The 25,435-nt window shown below is 37.8% G+C and overlaps 1 protein-coding gene across 4 annotated transcripts in view; it reads right to left on the minus strand.

The window, feature by feature from the left end:
- The window catches only part of spint1b (serine peptidase inhibitor, Kunitz type 1 b), a 29,684-nt gene extending 13,802 nt beyond the window's left edge, over positions 1-15,882 (minus strand). For 2 of the 4 annotated variants that reach the window (XM_084091125.1, XM_084091124.1), the window contains exons 1-4: positions 15,216-15,877; positions 11,219-11,376; positions 10,563-10,704; positions 2,323-2,493 (exon numbers count right to left, since the gene is read on the minus strand). In XM_084091125.1, coding sequence (XP_083947251.1) covers positions 2,323-2,493; positions 10,563-10,704; positions 11,219-11,376; positions 15,216-15,624 — 880 coding nt within the window. In that variant the 5' untranslated portion in view covers positions 15,625-15,877. Of the gene's footprint in view, positions 1-2,322; positions 2,494-10,562; positions 10,705-11,218; positions 11,377-15,215 lie in introns of all 4 variants that reach the window. The other 2 variants (XM_084091123.1, XM_084091126.1) reach the window with 2 other exon arrangements.
- Positions 15,883-25,435: the final 9,553 nt, after the last annotated feature.

The following is a 25,435-nucleotide window of genomic DNA, read 5'->3' on the forward strand; positions in this document are numbered from 1 at the left end:
AAAACAAAATCAAGACTTAGTAAAAGGGCATAATACCCCTTTAAATGTCCTAAGAGAGGGCAGTTGTCATTATCATCCAATGTCCAGGTTTACCACAGTAGTGTAGAAAAAAAACTAAAAGAACTTTAGAGAAATTAACAATGTTAATCAGCTTCTACTGCTTGCTACTCTGAAGCAGCCCCTCTCTTCGTCATTAAATCAGAACTATTACACTTACTTAAATCTAGGACACGACACAGAATAAGTGATATGTGCCTGTAACTTTTTCAAGATACATGACTGGAAGATTGGACTTATGTTGACTGATAGGTTATAGAATGGACTTAAGAAGGTTTACATTTGTATTAGATTGCATTATAAGAATAGGTTTAAGATCTGCGGATCCTACCTCCTTACATAACATCACTTGGAAATCTAAGGTGAAATACATTGTATTTTATAGGCATTTAGTGGGCAGTACTTATATCTCATAAGCCCAATACAATGCATGCCTGCCTTAGTTGGACTTGATGACTGCAGCCACCAACAACACGTTCTCAGTAAAGAATCCAGTTGTAGATACATCCAAGTCTCCTAGTCTTCACTTCTGAGATTTCCAACAAGAAATTAACATAAACCTAACAACATTTGCCACATCACACAACACATCCATCCCGGATGGCGCCATTATTGCGGAGACGAGACGGAGCGCTAGCCCTAGATACCAACAACCTCCTCAGCATCTGGAATCACTCAACATATATCAACCAACTGGTAATTATACTTGAATGTGTATGCGATGTGAGTTTATTGTAGCGGGGGCGATGCGTACGTTGAGTTTGAATGAACAAGTGCTATGGGTCTCGTGTGCACCCGGACCATAGCGGTAAAAGAGGAGAGGCAAATTAAAATGTGTGTGTGCGCGTGTCAGAGCCAACACCATCCAGTGGCCAGATCAGGTCTCCCCCAAAGTGATAGTTTAAAAATATTAGTATTTTTCTCACACACACCTATCGTTTTGCTTCATAAGACATTGATTCATCAACTGGGGTTCAGTTTCTTTTTGCATGGTTTTTGAGGTGTCAGCTTTGAGGTACCCATCCACTTGGGTAGAGATGGATTATTTTTCTAAAAATCTCTTATATACATTTGGGACGGCATGAAAGCGAATAAATGATGAGAAAATGTTCATGTTGGGGTGAGGAATCTCTTTAACTGTGCAAGACACAAGCATCAATGAGGTAAGGCTCGGAGGTTGCCTCTCCACTAATTCATCACAAAGGTGTTCTGGAAGGCTTCAGGTAAGGGGCCAGTCAAAGCGACGACTTCTCCAAAGTCACTAAACTATTTCTTTATGAACCCACTTTGTGCACAGGGGCAATATCACTTTGGAACAGAAAAGGACCTGGAGCAAACAAAGTTGCAAGCATAGAATTCTCTAAAATGTCTGCATGGCCATATAGAGTAGCTGAACCAAAACCCACCCTCATTTTGCACTCATATTCTGTAATATTCTGTTAACACCAAAGGGGATGTTTTTTTGTTTTTTTTTCATGGTTTCTTTTCCCATTTGTGGCAGCTCTTAAAATTAAATATTCTGCAGGTTTAAAGTCATGCTGTATGGGAATCAGACATAATTAAATTAAATGTTATTTCTGTCCAACCTGAACCACTGATGCCACATTTGATTTAAGAACTGCAGCAGAGTTAAAGATAATCAGTCCCACTTTATATTTGATGTCTTTAACTACTATGTACTAACATTTAAGTTAATAATTTGATACAATGCACTTATTGTGTACATACATGTTTTATTATTATAATTACCTGCATTACAGCTGTAATTAATTTCTGTAAGTACATCTATAATTACACTTCCCTTACCTTTTAACCCACCCTTAAACCTAACCATACCACCAATCCTGTCCTAAACTTACCCATAGCCCACCTTAATAAAAGCAAGATTTTTATAATACAACATAAACACAATAAGTACATTGTACTTATTTTTTGATGCAAGTACATAGTAGTTAAAGACACCTAATATAAAGTGTGACCAGATAATTAAACAACACCATTTCATACATTTTTTAGAAGAGTTGAAAAGTAGAATGGACTTTAATGATGCTTTTATTATAGTGTGACAGTTAATAGGTCTATTAACTGTCATTGTGAAGTAAATAACCAAGTGAAGATTCTTCAAATTTCTCTTTAGTGTTTCCATGGGAGATAAAAAACAGCATACTGTGTTAGCACACAAATAAATAAGGACAGTTTTCATATTTAGGTATTCCTATAAACCAATAGTGCAACACTGCCACAATACAATGAGATGTGCATTACCTTTGATGTTTTTACAGGCATTTAAACACTCCTTTTCGGAGAGATAGTTGTTGTTATTTGCCTTACACCCTCCAAAGACGAACTGCTCACACTTGCTGGATGCACCATTGTAATGCCAACGAGGGAAAGCACCTTTGCAGGGTCCCACCTTTTTAGGGGTCAAACAGTTACCTAGTGGTAAATGGAATAGAACAGAGTCATGACATAAGAAAAGCAGAAACAAACTAGATTTGTAATTTTCCTGAATAGATGTTGGTGGCCACTGGCCCAATTCAAAACCCTCCATGGACGGTTTCTTTTACGTTCATGTGCGGCATTTTATTTTGTGAATCAAATGTATGTTTAAATTCAGTTGGTTTACATCTCCTTATTGCCCACATTATGAACAGTGTTACAGACTCATTTACACCTTTCATTAACAAATCTCTTTGGGGATAGTACTTTAAGCTGGATTTATTTGACAGCTTTTATACCTTCAGTTGTGGAAACTGAAAAATTTTCCTCATTTTAAAACGAACTGAGGCATATTTAAAAATGCTTTCTGTAATTTCTTGCATTTTGTTCTTTACAAACCCATCAGTTAAGGATTTTAATAAAGATTAGAAATTAATAAATGTTGAAAAAAGTTCAAAAATAAAAACATTGTTGATTAACTTGGTTGAGCAGATCACAGCATCAAAGTGTGTTGTCTTTATCACAGAGCAAGAGCAGAATAAAAAGAAAAATCCCCAAAATCTTCAACAGCACTTGAATGACCTCGTAGAGTAATACAGTATACGATTATTTGCAGGGTACATCACATGTAATTACATTGCAAATGCATTTTCGTTGCATTCAGCTTTTACATTTACATCTTCCATAAATGTAGCCATAATCTTACCATCTGCAGCAGCTCTTCAATAAGATATCCTGCGGGTTTGACATGCCATATAGTAAAAAGACACAAGAACTAAAGACGTTTTATCTTACTGACATCCAACCTGCAACACTGATGCCATATTTGTTTTGAGAACTACAACAGACATGAAGAAAAACATATTTTTCCTACCATTTTCCCAACTCCAAACTTTAAACTTCTCCAAAAATTACTCTTAAGATTGTATATAATCATTCAATATGTAATTGTTCATGAGGGAAGGTGTGGCTTAAAGTGAAAACCACCTTATATTTAGATTTGCATAATTATTAGACAGGTAAAGAGACTGTAATTGACACTAAAAGTCCAGAATTCTGAAACGCCCAAGAGAAGAATGCAACACTTAATTTCAAAATTGAGCCATGACCATTGACAACGAAACTCTCATTAGGTAAAAAAAAACAAAAAACAAATAATGATCAATTTCAATAGCACAAGAACTCATGCTTAATGTGATAGTTTCATCCTTGCATCTTCTATAATACAATAAATTGTTAGTCTTGAGAGTATTTACATCAGTGAATAAATACATAGATCCGCATTTCATATTAGTGTGTCCTAATGGACAGGTGGTAGAATTTTTGTTAAGCGTGCCAGAGGTTCTGGAATCGAATTCGCCCTCAAATAGTTCATATTTTTTTCTCATTAAAACCAAAGATGTGCAGAGATTGTATATCAAGAGCAGGGACACAGGGTGTGCATTTTGTTTTATGATTTCACTGGAACCGGGAGCACGTTGGTGTATGCGTTTTGAAACTGATGACGTTCACATCTCATATCTTCAACCTGCTAAAATGTTATATGTTCCTTCCAAATGTGCATTCTGAATGATAAATAAACTTATTTCACGACTAACCTGCTGTAGTCCAGTGCTCGTCTTATTAACAGTGTTTTTCTCCTACTGATATTTCATACGTATTAAATTTACATTTTTAAATTAATTTGACTGATAAACATCCTTACAAAAAATAACCATGGTTTTATTTTTGTACAAATGTGGTAACCATGTTTTTTCGCAGATACCATGTTACAAATACAAGATTTAACGATTTAATTAATCTTAAACATTAATGCATTGACAGCGCGAATATTAAACATTTTGGCATTAATTTGTGAATTACATACAGTGAAATGACTGTCAATAAAAACTGCATAATGATATGCAAAGAAACAACGGAGCCCATACACTACAACACCTGGACTTTGAGTGCCATCACAGGCTGACGATCCAATGCAACAGCCCAACAAGTTCAACTGACTGATGATCCACACAGAAGGACTTCCATCCCCTTCCTTGTGGGCACAGTTGCTGCTGTATTTTCAATGAACACTACAAATTCCTTTTAAATTATTCAGTGGTCTCACAGCAGTTCTTTCTATTATCTGTTCAACTAACATTGGCTAACTAGGCACCAATCATAAATAAAAATATCTATAACTAAAAATATTTTTACCAAATTTGACATGCTTATATATGGGGTCACTCTGAGGACACACACAAAAAAACCAAAAAAACAATGGGACTGTGCCACTTGGTGGCGCTATAATTGAACAAAACATGAAATTGGCTCTAACTACAGTACCGTTAGTCTGATTGACTTCAATATTGACAAGCAGCATCTTTGTCTCAGTTGCTACCATAGTCCATGATGACATTGGTGTACCTTGAAAAACATGGATGTCATTTTAATTACAAAATGACAAAAAAACATCCAAAGCTATAACTGCAACGGTTTTGCATATTGCTATATTTTACGAATGCATTGGCATATCGTTACAAAACTCAGTACATGTCTTCGGCACCATGCCCTGAAGGTACTCAATAAGCAAAAGTTTTGCGAGAGAACGCAAAGCATTCAAATATATAATTTTGCTGATTGAGATTTCATTTTTTTCTTTCATCACCATGTACCTTTAGTGCCTCCGTAGGGGTCTGATTGTTTAGAGGAAATTGAAAATGGAAGGGGATGTCTGTTTGTTTATGTCATGTTCTTTCTCTTCAAATAAAACACTTTAAGTAACCCACATTGACTCTTCTACCTGTTTGTTTATGTCATGTTCTTTCTCTTCAAATAAAACACTTTAAGTAACCCACATTGACTCTTCTACCTGTTGTTCTTCACATAGCAATCAGACATTGTGAAATGTAACCCCATTGGTAATCCGGATTTGATAATCTGAAAGTGTGTATCTGGATCAGGGTGATCCAATCCTATTTTGCTTTGAAAAACCGGTACAAAAATGATGATGGATTCCCTGATCCTGGATATCAAAAAAAATGGGATTTACAAATTATGGTCTGTCAGAGACACGAGAAAACATCCTCCTTACATTATTGTGTACCTCTCAAAATATGGAGATTATCTTTCATTCTTTCTACTGTTGATTCTGCGGGATCCACAGGAGATTTCTTCATTCATACAAAACGCTCAATTGTGTAATATACAATTTCCAGAGAGACGATTTTCTGCTGGGTGACTAACCTACTCAAAAACTGCCTCCTCTTTCAGCGTGGAGCAACACAACCCTCATCAAGATCTAATGCCTGGGATATGGACTCAGTGTACGGTTTAGTAACACTATTATTGCTGTTTGTATATAACTGTTTGTATTATTTAACATGAAATTTAATTATTGTAGGTTTGCATATAATGTTTGACTTTCCTCTGTGAGTTTCTATTAATTACTGCAATTGTTTTTGTGCAAGTGAGATGAGTAAAGAGCATCTATTTCATAAATAATTATCTGTCTACTACGAGTAAAATATATCCTAACTATCTGATGAAGACAACTTTTATATTTTTACTTGACTATATTAAAAGTAACAAACCTAAATTAAACAAAAAATAAAATAAATTTGCTACTTTTTACGGCCCTTGTTTTTATCTAAAAAGATAGTTGATTCAAAGAGAACAAGGTGTAAATGTAAAATATGTAGTGACAAAATCCATGGAGAAAATTGATGAAGGCATGTGAAAATACATATATAGAATTGAGAAAATATTTATGGAAAAAAAAATTGTAGCTTATATCTCACAGGACAAACATTGAATGTTTACAGGATATTTCATGCAAACATCTAATTATGGTTATTCTTATAGTTATAAGGGAAGCCGAATTTATTTTAAAAATGTGTATAACCATTACAGTTAAAATGTTAAATAACAAGTGCATGTAATATGAATATTTTTGAGAAATAAAATATTTTCTATATAATGTCTTACCTTGTTTATATACATAGTTTTGCTAGGTTTCATTTTAAATTTAGTTATTCAACATTTGTATATTCACAATGGGCATAATTGGTTGGGGAATAAGACATTATGTATGCACCATGAGTCCAAGTCAAATATCTCTTTGTGGACAGTAAAGTATTTGTTTTTTTCATTCACCAGACTGTAACACATCTGTAAGTCATTGGCTCATATAATAGTAATACACTCACTGGCCACTTTTTTGAGTACACCTGTTCAACTGCTTGTTAATGCAAGTATCTAATCAGCCAATAGCACGGCAGCAACTCAATGCAATTAGGCATGTCAAGTCAAGTCACCTTTATTTGTATAGTGCTTTTTACAATACAGATTGCATCAAAGCAGCTTCACATTGATAACATGAAAATAATACAACAAAGTTTGTTTCTAGAAGAAAATTGCGTCATCGTCCACCCGAAGTAAGGCAGATCAATAATATTGTTGAATATTAAATGTCCCCATGTAAACAGGTCAAGACGAAAGACGATGGGAAAGAAAGGTGATTTAAGTGACTTTGAACTAGCATGGTTGTTGGTGCCAGACGGGCTGGTCTGAGAATTTCAGAAACTGCCTGATCTACTGGGATTTTCACACACAACCATCTCTAGGGTTTACAGAGAATGGGCTGAAAAATAGAAAATATCCAGTGAGCGACACTTCTGTGGGCAAAATGCCTTGTTGATGCCAGAGGTCAGAAAAGAATGACCAGACTGCTTTGAGCTGATAGAAAGACAACGGTAACTCAAATAACCCCTTGTTACAACCAAGGTATGCAGAAAAGCATCTCTGCACCCACAACACGCTGAACCTTGAGACACACTGGGTGACACACTGTCAGCTAAATACAGAAAACTGAGGCTACAATTCACACAGGCTCACCAAAATTGGCAGTAGAATAGAAGACTGACCAATAGAAGACTGGCGACATTCAGATGGTGGGGGCAGGATTTGGTGTAAACAACATGAAAGCATTGTATTTCTGCTAGTGGTGTAATGGTGTGGGGGATATGTGGTAGACACTTTGGGCCCCTTAGTACCATTTGAGCATCGTTTAAACACCACAGACTACACAAGAGTATTGTTGCCGACCATGTCCATTCCTTTATGACCACAGTGTGCCCATTAGGGTTTTAACTTTTTGGCTATTTTTCAAATAAAAGGTTTCCTGTATCATAAATTGATGAACTTTTGCTTAAAAACAATGAAAAAGGTTCTAATTCTTAATTTTACAGTTCAATTTATTCTTCCACAATTTTGTGACTTCTATGGAAATTTCCACTATTAGTTCCTTCCTTCCTTTAATTTCTGCTCCAAGAAACTGGTACCGCCCAATAATTTGCATTTGGAGTGGCAATCTGCACTTTTCTTCTAGTGAAGATTCTTCTTAAGGCACACTTCCTCTTCTATGAGATTGCTGAAATCTCACTAGATTATTGGTCCAGATAGCCTTGTTCTACTGTAAGGTAGTACCACTTATCTTGTGCGACATTATATATTACTACAAAAACATATCAAAAGTATCAAGTTGAGTTGTTTGCTCCTAAAGCTCCCTCTCTCTATCGGTCCCTCTCTCCTATACATGCATACCAAGATTTGGATTGTTCTAGAAAAGCAATTCTAAAGAATTCCAGAAAGTTCTCAACAGTTCTAGAATGTTTTAGGAAGTGCAACTTACAAGCAGTAATGTTTGTTATATGGTTGTTCACATTTTTTATCTGGGGTAACCTTTTTTTTTTTTTTTCATAACATGACATATCACAAAGCTCAAATCATCTCAATCTGGTTTCTTGAACATGAAAATAAGTTCACTAAACTCAAATGGCCTCCAAAGTCACTATCTTAATCCAATAGAGCACCACTGGAATGTCGAGGACTGAGGAATGTTTTCAGCACCGTGTTGAATCTATGCCATGAAGAATTAAGGCCGTTCTGAAGGCAAAAGGGGGTCCAACCAAGAACTAGTAGGGTGTATCTAATAAAGTGGCCGGTGAGTGTAGATCTTAGTAATATTTTAAGTGATATTATGTAGATCCTATAAACATCCATAAAAGTTCATTTTCATCTTTCCCCGGCTATCTCATCAGGCAAAAACAGAAGGGTATATGCACACACTCACTAGACCGGCATATAGAACTAGCCAATTGCTTAAAATAGAGCACACCTCTTCTCAACAAGCCACACTATTTGGGCCACCAGTTATACAGTAAGTTTAATACTTAGGGTTAGGGATTTTAACAAACTAAGTACACTAACAATGCTGGGTTATTTCAACCCATGTTTGGGTCATATATGGACAAACCCAACCATTGGTTTAAATTAAAACCCAACAGTTGGATTTGTCCATATTTGACCCAAACATGGGTTGAAACAATCCAGCATTTTTTAGAGTGAATAAGCAAGAATCACTAAAACCAAAAAGAAAGAGAGCCTTGAATTGATACAAAAATAAACAACAGATTACTGTTTGTATCACTGTGTATACAAGCGCTGAGGAAGCCTAGACAATTCTAATATAATGTAGACATCTCTGTGGTCCAGTGATGAGGTGTCTTCACGTCTTTCACTGTGCAGCAGAGACGGCAGCACGGATTAAAGATGCTCATTTCAGCCTCCATTTCTGTCGCTGCTTCATTAATACACATGGTCATATTCTAGACAACATTACAACTAAAAAGCCTGTACTATGCATGCCAGGCCAGTAGTTGACTTCACTTTGTCAAGAAACATCCCACAAACATGTAATACGCATGCATGAACATGCATTACTCATGTGCATGACATCACAGGTTTCAAAGTGCAAGGTTTTAAATGCTTTTGTGAAAACAGTTTTCAAAAGCTTGTGTTCTCAGGCCCACAAAATGCTATTGTCGTGTAAATGAAAGACCAAAACACATAAAAAGTTCTCATTTGAAAACAGTGTCGTCGTGTAAACATACCCTAATATTCCTACTGTTGTCTATGGCCTTAATGTTAATCAACCATCAGAAGGAAGAAGAGAATGGCCTTCTCCCAAATAGAACTATTCTTGTGCACTTGTAGGGACACGTAGGGTGTCCCATTCGTAATTTTAGGTTTCAGAAGGGTGCTCGCGAGAGCTCCACAGCAGAATGTACCTATCTATTGATTTTTTTTTTTTTAGCACATCCCTTTCTAAATTTTTAAGGATTTATGACTAAATAAATAAATAAATAAATAAATAATAATAATAATTTTAATAATTCCCCAATATAAACATTTGTGTGAAGTAAATTTGTTCTTTTCTGGATTTTTTCCCCCTGGAAAACAAGATCAAAATACTAATTAAGAAAATATTTTTTTTGCGATGCAATAGATTCATAGATGTGGGGTTACTTTGAGGATATTCCTCTACTTTGATGTTTTGCCAACGAGGTTAGAATTTCATTGTCTTCAATGATATCAAACAATATGCAATTACATACTGCATCACACAAATGTGCTGCTGTAGTCATGTACCAGACATGGATGTGTCACATAAATAGGGTGATTAGATGGGGAGTAAAAAGCATTTATAAATGTGATGACTCAACCGTTGCAAAAACTGACCTCATTTGTACTGAAGTATACATGTGATTTTACTGTAAATGTATGGTTTCTTCACTGATTTCAGTCTTTGCGCTTTATTGCAATTTACTATAAAATACATGATCAATATTCTGCTTCCTGTCACACTGCCACTTTTTCATTTTATCGATCCTTCAGTTATTTTTACCTCTCTGTTAGGCAAATGGTACCAAAGGTTGAGAATGCCATGAGTTAAAACATATTTGCTGTTTGCTGTAATTCGTCAAGTACTTGCTATATTGTGTGTTGTTTAGCAGAGCAGTTATCCATACTGCGCAACTGTGACTCAAACTGTGCAACACGTCAAACCGGTTCTACATTCATAGAGGGAGCGGTAAGCCTTCTCAAACAATAAAAAGAGTCATCCCTAACAACACTACATTACAGAGTCATTTGTAAGCTTACGCCATTTAGACCCTGAGCCTCATTCAAAGGTAAAGGTAAAAGTCAGGGAGTGGTTGGGAAAAACATGATCAAAGATAACTCACGCTCAGATTGGTCAGGAGTGAGAACCAGGACAGAAACTTGATCTGAATCAGAATGGTGTGCTGAATCCGTCACGGTCAGTTTGAACTCATACACCCCAGGCATCAGGTTGGACACTCTTATCTGGTCCGACAAATCAGTTTTCTGTGGAGCAGTTGTTTAGAAACAGATAAGATGTTGGGTTTTATTCCTATTATGCCATAAAGCAACAGAGTGACAAAAATTAGCAAGTCTGTTGCTACTTGTCATCCAATCTGGGTCTTAAAGGCAAAACCACTGAGAACACATTGGGAAAGTGGCATTTCATTCCACCAAATTGCAATAAAATTATAATTAATCCTAATTAAAGGGATAGTTCAGCCAAAAATAAACTGTCACAATTTTGAAGAATGTTGGTAAGCAAACCGTTTTGGTTACATTTGACTTCAGTATGGACAAAAAATGTTTATGTTCTAAAGAAGAAAGTAAGTCAAGTGTAAAACTACATGAGGGTGAGTAAATGACAGATTTTTTTTTTTTTTTTTTTTAACTATCCATTTAAGATGACAAAGAAACAATTCTTCAATAAGCTTTTAAATTAATCTTAGCATCATAACTGGAAACATAATTACACAACAACAACATTAATATCATAACATGTCTGATCATATTCTCATACTTCCATCTTGACAGATTCATCTCCACGGATGAGGCTCCATTCGTAGTTTACGATCTCCCTATCATCCCAACTCTCAATGCCATTCAGCAACACCTCCTCATGAGGCTGGACCACTACATCTCGTCCAGCATTGGCAATGGGAGCTTTGTCCTCCTTATCTGAAGAAATTTCATATTATTGTTAAAATGACAATCACTCAGATTTCAATAAGAATGAAATTAATTTAATTGCACCTAGCTTGATTAAAGACAAATAATCCATCTTTTATAAATCCAAAAATAAAAAGATACCCCGAGGTACCAGGGATCTTCAGATCAGAACCCTCTAGAGAACTTCTAGGCACCCTTTCAAAAAGAGTCACAAAATGAAACCCATATATTCCAGCAAAAATTCTAAAGAAAGTCAAAAGTTCCTCCATGGTATCATAAATATGAAATACATCATGAGTTTTACTTTGAGGCCTTTTTAAAAGACGCCAAGAGATTCTCCACAGGGTAACACTACTGTGGCAGACTGAGGGGCCATTCACACATAACAGATTTTTGCTTTGAAAAACACGAGTGGAATGGGGAAAAAACGCAAGGTCTCAAGATGCGTTTTTAATAGATAAACTTCTTTTAACTTGAGCGCTGCATTTTTAGATTGTAGTGTTATGCGTGATACTATGGAAGCCATTTTCTGCCAAATTTAAATAAATAAATTAAATGATTAAAATTAAAACCAGATTAAAACGATTTCATTACAGAAAACTGTATGCAAAAAATGTGACAAAATTGAGAATGAAATTAAATGATTTCATTTTCACAGCATTATCCCTGTCAAATTGAAAAATAAAATGCAATGGGTGATTTCACATTTCATTTTCACTACAGTCTCGAGGCAAGACTGCCAATATTAAAATGAAAAGCCAAACGTGAAAAAGAAACTGCAAATACAGTTTTTACAATGCTCTTTAGTAACGCTCACGCAATAATAGTGACACAATTCAAATACAAATGTAAATTTTCGTTTTCATTTTAATTCCTCTTTTATTTCAGTTTTCATTTTCGTTTTCATTTTCAAAGACAACCTGCATGCAAATTCTATGTTAATAAGTGGGTGTGGCTTATTCTAGTAATGGCGCTGAGACACGCCTTCTGTAAAGCTAGAATTCATAACCTAGTTATGATGTTAGACTCCGACTACTAGACCATAATCGACGATGAGGTTCATTCATGTATTAGGCTGTTTTGGAAATTCAACTATTTGGGTGTACAGAAGTCTTAGTAACACAATTTCTACAACAATTATAGCCAGACATTAATACCCACTGGCTTTAACCGAGAACCTCGGCCAATGTTTCATATTCGCGTCGTGCCTAACAACGCCCTTCAGCCGTGACTTATTCAGATACAGCACTAGCCTAGTGTACCTTATTGCTTTTATAAAACGGTTACCACGCAATACAAATATTAATCCCGAAACATATGTATCTATGCAACTTTCATGAAGTAAAATGAATCACTAAAAGCCAATTCCTTCCGCTGGAGAAAAAAAAAAGTCCCTGACCATAAAGCAATAAGTTACATTATTTCTCCATTAGATGGAGACAAAGACTGTCTTAATGAGTGAGTGAGTCAGTCAGTCAGTAGAGAAGACTTTTGAAATGACTCAAACTTGTGATCACGGAGAAGAAAGACCCAACTGACATGACTATAGGCACGGACAACCCCTATTAACTGTTAAAAGTACAAGATATCACACCGGACATTCAAACGGATTTTTTATTATGAATATACTGACCTGAAGGAAAATGCTATATCTAGCCTACTGTAAATGCAGGTACACTCGCTTTCTCGATCTCATCCAGAAGTTGTTACTGGAAATGAAAATCAGCATTGTGATTCTTTTTGTACACAAACTTAAAATAACCAAAAGACACGTAACAGTTAAACAGCGGACAGATACAGGCTAGTGCTGTATCTGAATAAGTCACGGCTGAAGGGCGTTGTTAGGCACGATGCGAATATGAAACATTGGCCGAGGTCCTCGGTTAAAGCTAGCGGGTATTAATGTCTGGCTATAATTGTTGTAGAAACTGTGTTACTAAGACCTCTGTACACCCAAATAGTTGAATTTCCAAAACAGCCTAATACATGAATGAACCTCATCGTCGATTATGCTAGTCTGAGTCTAACATCATAACTAACATGGTCAGGCTGGTTGTTTCCATGTTCTAATGCTGCGGCAGCTTCCCGCAAAAGCTCACTAACAGATTTCGCCATATCTCGTCATCTCGATTACAATATAATCACATTTAAATAATTTCGTTTCACACATTCAACTCATGCACACGGGATGTCGACGACTTCACTTTACAGAAGGCGTGCCTCTTTACTAGAATAAGCCACACCCACTTATTAACATAGAATTTGCATGCAGGTTGTCTTTGAAAATGAAAACGAAAATGAAAACTGTGAAATAAAAGAGGAATTAAAATGAAAACGAAAATTTACATTTGTATTTGAATTGTGTCACTATTATTGCGTGAGCGTTACTGAAGTACATTGTAAAAACTGTATTTGTAGTTTCTTTTTCACGTTTGGCTTTTAATTTTAATATTGGCAGTCTTGCCTCGAGACTGTAGTGAAAATGAAATGTGAAATCACCAATTGCATTTTATTTTTCAATTTGACAGGGATAATGCTGTGAAAATGAAATCATTTAATTTCATTCTCAATTTTGTCACATATTTTGCGTACTGTTTTCTGTAATGAAATCGTTTTTCTGGTTTTAATTTTCATTTTAATCATTTAATTTATTTATTTAAATTTGGCAGAAAATGCCTTCCATATGAGACACTGCAAAAGACGCAAGCGCAAGGGTCATACATGTCTGTCTAGCGCGCGTTTACATTGAAAAATGGTCCCCCTGAGGGACCCCAAATGGTGGTTCACCCAAAAATTCTGTCATTAATTACTCGCCCTCATGTTGTTCCAAACCCCTAAGACTTTCGTTGTCTTTGGAACACAAATTAAGATATTTTTAATGAAATCTGAGCGAATTTTCTGAGCGAAACAGCTACACAACTGTGGTTTGACACTTCAAAAAGTTCATAAAGAGATTGTAAAACTAATCCATATGAATATGTGAAAAAAGCCTAAATTAAATCTGATTAGCATAAACAGTGATTGTTTCTCTTCAGAAAATTTACTTAACTGCTCAATTCACATGGATTAGTTTTATGATCTCTTATGAACTTCAAAGTGGTAGTTGCTTAGCTGTCAATGGAGGGACAGAAATCGTTCAGATATCATTTTAAAATATCTTCATTTATGTTTCAAAGATCAAAATCTTACAGGTTTGGAACAACATGAGGGTGAGTAATTAATGACATAATTTTTTGAACTATACCTTTAAGTATTTGTGGATGAATGCAATAAGACCATTTAGGGCTGTCTGCCTATTCAAAATAAAAAAATAAAAAAATAAATAAAAAGCTACACGAAATTTAAATAAATAAAATCAGAAAGATTCTGGGTGTTTGAAGGAGACCTCATGTTTATTATTATTATATTATTACTATTTTACTATTGTAACAATTACAGTGCACTGATGCTGGAGCACAGGGACAAAGCAGGCTGAAAAAATTAACTTCATTTTGTGTTAAAGTCGGCATGAAACGGAAGTTTCACATGAATCGCGACTTTAAGAACATTCTACTGATAATCACGGATTCATTTGAAGGGTTTCTATTTTAAAAACAAAAAGAGAGAGAAACACAAACCCATTTTAAGAAAGCCTAAAATGATTTGCTTAGTTGGTGTCTTGGCCAACTTTTTTGGTATCTTTTTTTAGATAATCTGGACACTTCACAACAGAATGAACCAGCTGAGCAAACTCAGAGACCAGACCAGTGTAAACCACCAAAACATCTTAGGCTGTTAGGCTTAATCATGGATGGTAATGTTTTATAATGAGCATAATAAAAAATGTGAATGCATAGAATAAAGCTTACCAGTTTTGCGGATGTTCAGGTAATTTTCATAGACTGAATCCAATATATAATTTGCAAACCCCTCCTTTTGAAAAAATCTGCAGACATATTTATGCTTATATAGGCAGTTGAAGAGAAAGCAGCTGTGGTTGGACCCCTTCTCGTTTCCTTGCTCAATGAGGGCCAAGTTGCATCTGGGATCCCTGCAGCACGCGACAGCGCACGCGACACTGTGCTCGACGCTCGGGTTCGCCAGGAAAACCGCCCCATCCTTGATCGACTCTTCCGTGTCCAAAACGAAGTTTTCCCGACCTTCCCTGAAAGCGTTTACACACTGTTGGTCTTCTGCAGACATCTCGCTCTGGGTTTCTCCGACATAAACACCCACAATAAAAAATAAGCACGCGAAAAGAAAACACCACGAACCCATTTCTGGTGGATTTAAAGTGATCCTGATATAGGCCTACTTGCGCATACAGTAGCCTACTCAAAATCACTCCAATCCACTTCAGCTGTAGTGTCAGCCGAATTGATAAAAATCGCTTATGGTTGTTTCTTGTCAGTGGAACTTCTTTAAATTCACGGGTCTCCCGACGAAAGATGTCATGAGAAACCCATTCGTCTGATGTCTTCCTGCTTCAGCGCTCAGGTGTGTTGTTTTACCTGTGGGAAAATTAAGCACTGACGTAGGCTAGTTTGTGGCTGTGTCTCAATCCCGTGTGAATGCCCTACATAGACAGCATTTTGCCTAGCAGGTGTTTTAACACTTCATTTCCTTTTTAACTTAATACAAGTTCATTTTAAATTCTATCTATTCCTAAAAGTGGACTCTTTGTTTTTGGTCCAATAGTTGGTTCAAAATTGGTCTCCGTCCACTTCAATGTAGCCTAGTAGAGGTAAATCGTTTTCTTCACTTTACCCTTGTGTCTTTCACAATGAAAGATAGCCTTTGAGTTTCTGTTTGTAACTACAGCAGTGCTCAATGGTAACCACGTGAAACCAGTTAACATTTATATTTGTACATGTCTGTTTGTTTGTCATTTCATTGACCAAACATGGACAAACTTTCTTAAAGGAATATTTTACAGAACTTTAAAATTCTGTTATATTTACTCACCACCAATGTTATTTTCGTAAATGAAAACTGAAACTAAGACTAAAACTATTTATTTTCAAAAAACATTTTCATAAACTGAAATAAAATAGAAATGTCAACATAAATGAAAAACGAAAACGAAACGGAACAAACAACAGTTACTGAAAAAATAACTGAAATAAAATAATAATTAGCAAAATTACATCCTGTAGCCTACTAGAAAATCAAGTTTTTCCATTGGACTGCGGTACTTTATTCATTACAAGACAGTTGTATGACCGTTGCGGCTCTTTTGCGGCCTAAAGAAGCCAAAATGGCCAAGTAGGCCTATTTCCATCATGTCCGTATACAAAAACAGCTGTAGGCCTAGCTTAATTCCAGGTACTGTAAGATAACCATCTCATGTGAAACTTAATAATCAACAAGATACCACACATAGTGGTAGACAGAAGACCACACTGATGAGAAAAAAAACAAATAGCATATCTAGCGCACAAATAGACATACATTTGTCAGAGTAGAAGTAAACTAAATGTCATGAATATGAGTAGGCCTACAACTGTGAGTATATGATATTAAAATATACAATAGACAAAAGACAAAAAATCATAAATGGATCAATACAAGAATAATATTTGAAAGGCTTAATCATAGAAATTACCATAAAAATAATTATCATAATCATCACACCACGTTTAACAAGATTTCATCTTTAATATGAATGAGTATGAATTAATAATTTTTACTTTTATACTTTTAAGTTGCATTTGTTTGGTTCTTTGTTCAATCTCAATTCTTTTTTTTTTTTTATTATTAAGAGGTTTGCACAAAAGTTAACTGTAAACCGCAAACATGAAACTTTGCTTAAATGTCTTTTACTGGAAGTATTCTGTTAACTCTGCTTAACTAATTACAAAAACTGAAACTAAATATATAAAAACTAAATATAAATGTGTTCACAAAATAAAAACTAAACTAAAACTAACAAAACCACTAATGAAACTAACTAAAACTAAACTAAATATTAAAATACAAACTAATTTAAAAAATGCAAAACTATAATAACTTTGCTCACCACCTTTCATGATTTTCGGTCTTCTAGCTGTGGTGGAACACAAAAGAAAATGTTTAGCAGAGTGCTGCTCTTTTAGTGGTTTTGTCATTTTTGGATTTCACTGCGTGGAAATAAGCAGGGAGAATATAAAAATAGGACACAATGCTAATGTGAAAGAATTCTCCATATCCTCCTGAGACCCAGCAATGGAGTTTTTTTGTCTGTCGAGGACATTATATTTGGGCAAATATCTGTGAGACTATTCAGAAACGCGTGTGACCCTTTTTTGGTTTGATGTGTAGTTCAAAGTAATCCTCCGCCTCGGATGGTGATTTGAAAGAAAGTCTAGTGTTTTCAAAAGTGAACCGTTACGGTTCACTTTTGAAAACACTAGACTTTCTTTTTTACGGTAAATCTGCCAGCCAGATGGTGAATGCCGTAGGAAATCCGAGCCTGCTCAAGCTTGAGTTTCACGGAGTTAAAGGCAGCTCTTTTACTACTCAGTTCGGCACTCATATCTGGGAAGATATGGATACGCGCGCCGCGAAATGTAAGCTCACCGCGCTTCCTGGAGGCCTGGAGAATCTTGGCCTTGTCGGAGAAGTAGTGCAGACGAACGGTCATTGCTCTGGGTCTGCCGCCGGGGCTGGGCTTCGGAGCGAGGGCACGATGAGCGCGGACCAGACAGATCCTCACCCAGCACCTCCGAGAAGAAGCCAGACATGAAGTCAGTAGGCCAGCCATTCTCCACATCTTCAGGTATGCCAATTATCTGCAGGTTTTGGCGACGATTCCTATTCTCGAGATCTTGTTGTTGCTCTTGTAACTTCTGTATTTGATCTTTCAAATTTGAGACTGTGGTTTCCATTGTTTCTAGCGAGTCTTTGTGGGAATTGAGCGTCGTTTCTATATTCTCTATGGAATCAGACACAATGGTTTGCTTAGTCTGAATGGAACGAACTTTCCCCGCTACCTCCAGTTGTAGAGCATCCATTTTGGTTTTGACCTCCGATCTAATTAGATCGACAATCAGTCCAATCTCTGAACGAAAGCTCGATCGCCATCTCTGTTTTGATGGTGTAACAAGTGGATTGTTAGTTTTTCCTGTCATGTTCCCAAGGGGACAGATTTGAGTGACGTACAGACAGAGAGCTAGGCTTATGACACTTGTAATGCTGTAATGCACATGTGTTAAATAAAGTAAGCAATGATACTGCTTTAATCGTCCATTCTGTATAGTTTGATAAAACAGAACAGTATGAAACATGGTGGCAGCGGCCGTGAATTCAGCCGAAGTTAGTACCGAGCCGTGAAGAGTGAAAAGTGCCGCTAGCTTGTTGTAGTTAGCCTAGCCCGCGAGCTCGAGCAAGGGGACTACCCAGTGTTTACGGAGCCGAAGCCGGAGCAGAAAAGAGCGTCAGACGTCGCGATGGATGGTCTCAAGCCGCCTCCAATACTTTGTTTGGATTCAGCCAACTTAGCGAAAACTTGGAAAAGTTGGAAGGAGGAGTTTACGCTGTATACGGACCTCACTATGCCCGATGCAGAGGAGACAACTAAAGTTAAGTTGTTTAATTACCTCCTCGGAGAGAGAGGGAGGGAACTTTTAGAAACGCTGACAAGCGGTGATACATCTGCGAGGAGGACAGTGAGTACAATGATGACGCAGTTTGATAAACATTGCAATCCGCAACTGAATGAGACTGTTGAGCGATATAAGTTTTTTGTTAGAGACCAAGGACAAGACGAAAGTATTGACAGATATGTCACAGATTTGAGAGTATTGGCCAGCACATGCAATTTTGGTGACATTAAGGACTCACTAATAAGAGATCGCATTGTGTGTGGTACACAGAGCCCTGCGATGAGGGAAAGACTGTTAAGGGAAGAAAACTTAACGCTGGATAAGTGCATGCAAATATGCAGAGCTACTGAACTGTCAAAAGAGAACAGCAAAACCATACAAGGTAAAACGGTGGAAGAAATACATGCAATGAAGAAGAATCCAAGAAGAGACAAAAAAGAGGAGATTAACTGTAACTTTTGTGGCAACACACATGAGAAAAATAAACACAAATGTCCAGCCTATGGAAAGAAGTGTAAGAAGTGTGGAAAAGAGAACCACTTTGCTGCAAAATGCAAGTCCAAGTTTGAGAAAAACAAGAAAGGCAGACCGATACACACAATTTCAGAGTCAAGTGAATCATGTGAGGACATCATGACAATAACAGACATCAGAGAAAACCAAGAGACAATAAATCAAGTGAAAGAAGCACACAGCAAAAGTCAACATCTCTTCGCAGGTATGTTGTTGGACAAAAAGCTAGTTAACTTTCAGATAGACTGTGGTGCTACTTGTAATGTTATCCCAATGCAACTGTTGAATCCAAGTATACAATTGGATCACACAGAGAAAGTACTTGTCATGTACAACAAAAGCAGATTACGCCCACTTGGAAAATGTAAAGTCAAACTCCGAAATCCGAGAAATGATAAATTATACAGACTTGAGTTTCAAGTGGTGGACCAGGAGGACAGGATCCCGCTACTGGGAAGAAAGGCTAGTGAAGCCATGAAGTTGATCAAAGTGCAGTATGAGAACATACTGGCGATTGACAGTATAGTGAAAACACAATGTACAGACAAAACAACTGATAACAGTGTGCAGCTGACAAATATGGAGAAAATAAAGACAGAGTTCGGAGATGTTTTCACAGGCGTTGGCTGCCTAGAAGGCGAGTACAACATTGAAATAGACAAAAGTGTACCACCAGTAAAACTGCCTAAACGCAGAGTGCCTGTTGCAATGATGACCCCACTTAAAGAAGAACTAAAGAATCTTGAAAGCCAAGAAATCATAGCACCTGTGGAGCGCAGCACTGACTGGATAAGCAGTATGGTGTCAGTGACAAAACCAAATGGAAAGCCAAGGATCTGTATAGACCCCAAACCACTGAATAGAGCACTGAAAAGGAGCCATTTTCCTCTTCCGACCATTGATGATGTCCTGCCAGGACTCTCAAAATCCAAGGTATTCACTGTTTGTGATGTGAAGCATGGATTTTGGCACGTCAAGCTGGACGAAGAGTCCAGCTACCTCACCACGTTTGCAACCCCATTCGGACGGTATCGTTGGCTCAGGATGCCAATGGGTATAAGCCCAGCTCCGGAGGTCTTCCAAAGGAAACTCATGCAAGCACTAGAGGGCTTACCGGGTTTGTATATCATTGCGGATGATATACTGATCACGGGGGAGGGTGACACACAAGAGGAAGCAGACAAGGATCATGAGAAAAACTTGAGATGTTTTCTAATGAGGTGCAGACAAAGAGACATTAAACTCAATGCAGACAAGTTTAAACTGAGGAGAGAGTCTGTACCCTACATTGGACACTTGCTGACAGCTGAAGGCCTCCGCATTGACCCGGAGAAAGTGCGGGCGGTGCGGGAGTTGCCGAGGCCTACTGATGTTAAGGGGGTACAGAGACTTGTTGGTATGTTGAACTACCTTTCAAAGTTTTGTGATCATCTATCGGATGACTGTGAAGTTTTGAGACAACTTACACACAAGGACAACATGTGGGAATGGACTGAGGTGCACGAGACAGCTTTTAAAAGATTGAAAGACAAAATAACAAACGCACCACTGCTCAAGTACTATGACCAAAATGAGGAGTTAACCCTGCAATGCGATGCCTCAGAGACAGGGCTAGGAGCAGCCCTGACACAGAAAGGTAAACCTGTGGCATTTGCGAGCAGAGCGCTGACACCCACAGAACGGGGTTATGCGCAGATAGAAAAAGAATGTTTGGCCATAGTGTTTGGAATGGAAAAGTTCCATCAATATACTTATGGTAGAAAAGTGACTGTTCAGAGTGACCATAAGCCACTGGAGAATATTGTGAGAAAACCTCTACTTAGTGCACCAAAGAGATTGCAGAGAATGCTACTCAGACTGCAGAAATACGACATTAATGTGATCTATGTGCCTGGGCGAGACATGCTACTAGCTGACACACTAAGCAGAGCTTATTTACCTGACAGCAGTCAGGGAGACACAGAGGCAGATCTAGAGACTGTTAACATGATTAATTACTTACCTATCTCTGCAGAAAGACTATCAGCCATTCGCGATGCAACAAAGGAGGACACAAAGTTGCAGGAGGTGATTAAGTTGATTCTTACAGGATGGCCTCAGAACAAAAAAGACATTGAGCAAAACATTCAACACTATTTTGCTTTTCAGGATGAGCTGAGCTTTCAGAATGGCATAGTGTTCAGGGGAGAAAGAGCAGTTATTCCTGACACACTAAGAGCTGACCTGACCAGCCGCATACACTCAACACATCTGGGAGTGGAAGGTTGCCTCAGACGAGCACGCGAGTGTGTGTACTGGCAGGGGATGAATGAGCAAATAAAGACGTTCATTTCCAAATGTGCCATCTGCAGGTCAGTTGACCCCAAGCAACAAAAAGAGACACTGCATCCCCATGACATTGCCTACAGACCTTGGGCTAAGGTAGGAACTGATTTGTTTTCTTGGCACAATAAAGACTACCTAGTAACTGTGGACTATTATTCAAATTTCTGGGAGGTTGATTATTTGCCGGACACCAAAAGTACCACAGTGATTCACAAACTGAAAGCACACTTTGCTCGTCAGGGGATTCCAGATGTGCTCATCTCTGATAACGGGCCGCAGTACTCATCACACGACTTCAAAATATTCAGCCAAAAGTGGGAATTTGTGCACAGAACATCGTCACCCGGGTACCCGCAAAGCAATGGAAAGGCTGAGTCAGCTGTCAAAACAGCAAAACGTCTTATGCAGAAAGCTGCAGCTGCTGGACAGGATCCATACTTAGCCCTACTGGACCATCGCAACACACCGAGCCAAGGTCTCACCACCAGTCCAGCACAGAGACTTCTCAGCAGGAGGACCCGGACCCTTCTTCCTACTAAAGAGACACTGTTGGAGCCGAAAGTGTCAAACAACAAACAGGGACTGATTAACAACAGACAAAGACAGGAGAAATACTACAACCGCACAGCAAAAGACTTGGACTGTTTCACATCAGGGGACAGTGTTCGAGTCCAACCATTTGAGCCTTGTAAGACCTGGAAAACAGCTAGAGTGATTAGACCAGTGAGTCCCAGATCTTATGAGGTTGAGTTGGAGTCGGGTAGTGTTCTGAGGAGAAACCGTCGCCATCTCAGGCACAACTACTGCCCACCCTCAACATCTGAACAAACAGGGGTTTGGACAAACACACAAACTGTAGCTGCTGAACAAGGTCAGGGTAGGGATCAAAGCACTGTTACTACGAGGTCTGGTCGTCATGTTAAAATGCCTACCTATTTGAGGGATTATACTACGTGAGATTATTATATTACATGTTTGGTCATTTTCTAGGTATGATTGTGAGTTGCGGTTGCACTGTAAAAGGGAGGGGAAAAGGGTAAATGAGTTATTGATTGCACAGTTAATTTGCAAGGAATATATTGTCAGGAATAAGTTTACAAATATGCACTTGAAGTTAATGTCCTAAGAGGACATGTTATAAGTTTGCTTTTGAATTTAGTTAAGATAATTACATGCATTTTTGCTGAAGCATTAATGTTTACATCTGAAGGCACTGAGAAGAAAATGTTAATTTTGTTTACAAAGAAAATGTATAACTTGTAAAAAAAAAAAAAGAAAAAAAAAAAAGAGAAAGGATGTAACAAGTGGATTGTTAGTTTTTCCTGTCATGTTCCCAAGGGGACAGATTTGAGTGACGTACAGACAGAGAGCTAGGCTTATGACACTTGTAATGCTGTAATGCACATGTGTTAAATAAAGTAAGCAATGATACTGCTTTAATCGTCCATTCTGTATAGTTTGATAAAACAGAACAGTATGAAACAGATGGTATCTGCCATCTGACTCCGGGAGGATATCAGTTCAGTTTTAACCAACTGAAGAAGTGTTTTGTCCTCTGGCGTCAAAGATTGCTCCACGCGGCTGTGACTTGTGTTGTTGCTAGCGGCGGCCTCCATGTTAGCTTGCTTTAAGTTGGGACTGTCGAGCCGTGTCTGTCTTGTCGTCGATTTTTTCATGTTTTTGCTTGTCATTTTGGAATACCTCGGTTGACCGTAGATGCAGGTTGTTATTAGAAACAAAGTTATTCCTTTCCAATGTATATTTAAACTTATCTTAGTGCAAATAAAATGAGATTATGTGAGAGCGCAAACGAAAAGCGACTACCACCTCATCTTGCTGCCGGAAGTCAATCGACATCTGTCACCTTTTAATAAGAACTTCTGACAGAATTAAAGTCAATCTGTTTAGTAATAAGTGAAGCTGGTAATGCTGTTTGTGGAGTTGTTTAATCCTCCTCTATTAAGATCTTCAGAGATTTAAAGGGAGTGTACAATGGTGTTTCATGTATTCAGAGTTGTTTACAGTGTTAAAGAGATGGATTCTCATGCTAAACATGGCCAAAGTTTAAAAAAAATATTTTGGACGAATAACGGAGAATTTCTGTGCCGAAAATCTTACTTCCGGGTTGGTACAAGTTTCGGCTGTTTTTTTTCGATCGTGGAACTAATGACGTAGATGAGAGTAGAACTCCTTATATGAGCATTTCTCTCGGAAAAGCGCGCCCGCACACACGTCGACCAGAGGAGAGCGAGACCACGCACATCAACGTGCTTCAACAGGAAATCATCGGCAGCGCTGCATTGCATAGGTTTTATAAACAAGGCCCAGTTCGACGCCGGATTTGCAGATCGTCTAATGCTTAAGGATGGAGCAGTCCCAACGATAAAGGTTCACGGTCGTGCGTTGGAACCGCAGGCGGTGAGTAAAACTGCTTCAAATGTCTGTGTGTTGTTAGCTATCGGCGCGTAAGCACCGCCCACACTGCACGCCTCCAGCCGCTCGTTTTTTTCCGGAAAGACTCGGTACAGCCTATCTTTCTTTTATAAATATAATAAAACTAAAGACTTTTTGGAGATATGAAGGATGCAATACTACTCTATAGGTACTCAAGATTAACATGAGATTGACTGAAACTGAGTGTTTCACCCCCCCTTTAATGTCTTTTATCTTCAGTTGATTCTGCTTGTTAACAGCAGGTGTTCATCAGTGTCTCAATTAACTCACTTGTTTTTATTCACTCAGTCAAGTGGACTATATTAGTGAACTAAAGTAGGGAATAGTGAATAAGGGTATAGGGTGTGATTTGGAACACAGCCTCCGCTGTTAATTCACAGTATTCCTTTAGGCTACTTTCTCGAAAACAACAAATATTCCCCAGAATGCATTTTTTTCTACGGTATATTGCTGTTTTAATGGAAAACAGCATGTTACTGTCAAAATTTGGCTGTTTTTTACAGCAATATTTTACAGTGCAGGGTGAAAGAGAAGTGCCTTTGACAGCACCCATACTGGCAAGGTACATCACATAAATCACTTACCAGACTGGGTCCAGATGGAATCCTCAGCCTGCCTTCCTTCCTCACTTCCAGCCCTCCTTTTCTCACTTGGTCTAGATTCTCACTTGTTGCACCCTATGGTTTGGAACTCCGTCCAGATTTGGGCCCAAATTCGCAAATATTTTGGATGGCAGAGAGGTTCAACTTGTGCCCCAGTTGCCAGAAACCATCGATTCACTCAGCCTCTAAATGACCAGGCATTCTTGCTATGGCAAGAAAAAGGAATCTTAACATTCAAATATCTTTTCGCTGATTGTTCCTTCTTATCTTTTGTGCAATTGGAATCTCGTTTTAAATGATCTAAAACCCACTTTTTCAGATATCTACAGGCACGCGATTTCACACGCAAGGATTTTATCTCTTTTCCTTCCCATCCCAATCCAAACCTGATGACCCGGAGCAAAGGGGCACTATTTCTAGCTTATATATAAAACTTATATCATTATTATCCACTTCTGTTAATGCACAAAGAGATTCCTGGCAACTGGACCTCAATATTTGTCTGACAGACGAGGAATGGAATGAGGCTAAATATAGAATCCACGGCTCTTCTATCTGTGCTAGACCAAGCGGCAACATTCTGATCTGAAAAATGAAGCCTACCCGGAAGTG

The sequence above is a fragment of the Abramis brama genome, assembly GCF_963993115.1.
Source record: "Abramis brama genome assembly, chromosome: 18".
Classification (NCBI taxonomy): Eukaryota; Metazoa; Chordata; class Actinopteri; order Cypriniformes; family Leuciscidae; genus Abramis; species Abramis brama.